Source organism: Callionymus lyra, chromosome 9 (genome assembly GCF_982586985.1).
Source record: "Callionymus lyra chromosome 9, fCalLyr1.hap1.1, whole genome shotgun sequence".
NCBI classification, from domain to species: Eukaryota; Metazoa; Chordata; class Actinopteri; order Syngnathiformes; family Callionymidae; genus Callionymus; species Callionymus lyra.
Window position 1 is genome coordinate 21,946,183 of NC_141826.1, and position 2,314 is coordinate 21,948,496.

General features: G+C 41.7%; 1 protein-coding gene across 1 annotated transcript; it reads right to left on the reverse strand.

Moving 5' to 3' along the window:
- Window positions 1-214: 214 nt before the first annotated feature.
- LOC148072270 (uncharacterized) lies at window positions 215-1,580 on the reverse strand. Its single transcript, XM_087798660.1, has 2 exons — window positions 1,575-1,580; window positions 215-900 (listed from the first exon to the last, which is right to left on the reverse strand). Exons 1-2 carry the CDS (start codon window positions 1,578-1,580, stop codon window positions 238-240), a joined length of 669 nt encoding a protein of 222 aa, XP_087654786.1. The 3' UTR covers window positions 215-237.
- Between the last annotated feature and the right edge of the window lie 734 nt (window positions 1,581-2,314).

Sequence of the window (2,314 nt, forward strand, 5' to 3'; positions counted from 1 at the left end):
TTCGAAATGTTATTCAAGATTCAAAGTGTTTATCGTCATATACATCGAGAAACACGTTTCCCTATGCAATGAAATTCTTTCTTTGCCGTCCCTCCACAAATATCGGCGTAACAAAAAAATAAAAATAAATATACATAGCAAAAAAATTCAAGATAAAATAACAATAAAAAAATAATAATATAAGAAAGGGAGGGGAACTGTACATGGGATGGATTTAAAGTGACAACAGTGCAGTGTTCAGCTGTTCATGATTCTTATTGCAGTGGGGTAGAAAGAGTTTCTCAGGCGTGTGGTCCTGCATTTTGCACTCCTGTACCTGCGTCCCGAGGGCAGGAGTGTAAACAGTCCATGTTGTGGGTGGGAACTGTCCTTGATGATGGTGGCAGCTCTCCTGTGGACTCTGTGGTGGTAGATGCTGTGCAGAGAGGGCAGTGGAGACCTGGTGATCCTCTCCGCTGTCTTAACCACTCTCTGCAGACGTTTGCGGTCCATGGCCGTAGAGCTGCCGTACCACGCAGTGATGCAGTTGGTCAGACTGCTCTCCACGACACAGCTGTAGAAGTTTCTGAGGATCTTTGTCGACATGCCAAACTTCCTCAGCCTCCTCAGAAAGTACAGCCGTTGCTGTGCCTTCTTGACCAGCTGTGTTGTGTTGGTGGCCCACGTTAAGTCCTCAGTGATGTGGACCCCGAGGTACTTAAAGCTGCTCACCCGCTCCACTTCAAGATCCCGGATGAACAGTGGTTGGTGAGGTCTCCTCTCCTTCCTCATGTCCACTATCATCTCCTTTGTCTTGTCTGTGTTGAGGGTGAGGTTGTTGTCCTCACACCAGGAAACCAGACTGTCCACCTCTGTCCTGTAGGCCGCTTCGTTCGCCGCGGTGATAGTCGTCAGCAAACTCTAGGACGGTGTTGTCTTTGTGGGAGTCGACACAGTCATGTGTGAACAGGGTGTAGAGGATGGGGCTGAGTTAGATTTGTATTAACAATTTAATTAATTATTTTTTATATAATTTAATTGAATAATTCAAATATCCAAAGGTTGAATTTGTTTATATGAAGTAATAATTCAATAATTAAAATTTAGAAAATGTTTTTTTTTTTTATTTAATATCAAACTCTACGCACACACAGACACGCACACACTCACATACAATCACACACATATAAGTATACATGCACACACTCACATACAATCACACACATATAAGTATACATGCACACACTCACATACAATCACACACATATAAGTATACATGCACACACTCACATACAATCACACACATATAAGTATACATGCACACACTCACATACAATCACACACATATAAGTATACATGCACACACGCACATACAATCACACACATATAAGTATACATGCACACACGCACAGAAACACAAACACAGAAGCATGCATGCCCACAAACATATGCACACATAAAAAAAACACACAAACAAATAAACACACAGAGAGACACACACAAATGCATCCATAATCACACGCACACATACAAACACACAAACTCACATGCCAAAACAAACTTGCATACAAACACGCATGCACATACACACATACCCACATGCATGCACAAACAGAAACACAAATTCAATTTTTGAATAAAAATAAGACGCCATCTAGTGTGCTCTGAACATAATGACACTGTTTCATGAAGCTTCATCAGAACATCACTAGTAATAATGGCTTCACTCCTCCTCCAGCCAGATGTAATCACGCCATGCTTTGTTTATACAAAGAATCCCTTGAAAGTGGAGACTTCCGGGATTAATTATGGACGGTGACAGATCTTGAACTTTTGAATTTATTACTTTATAAAGTTTTCCCCAATCCGAAATCTGGGCGAACGAGAGGTTACGAGAGTCCACTATGAAGTAATAATGGCTTCACTCCTCCAGCCAGCTGTAATAACGCCCCAATTTGTTTAAACAAAGAGTCCCTTGAAGGTGGAGAGTTCCGTGATTAATTATTTAGGTGACAAATCTTGAACTTTTGAACCTACTACTTTATAAAATTCTCTCCCATCTGGAATATGGGCGAACAAGAGGTTACAAGAGTCCACTATGACGTAATAATGGCTTCACTCCTCCTCCAGCCAGCTGTAATGGCACCCGGCTTTGTTTACACAATGAATTCCTCAGACTTCCAGGATTAATTACACAAGGTGACAAACCTTGAACTTTTGAACTTGTTACTTTATAAAGTTTTCCCCCCTCTGAAATCTGGGCGAACAAGAGGTTACGAGAGTCCACTATGACGTAACAATTGCTCCACCCGCCGGCTGTCAACATGCCGGCTTT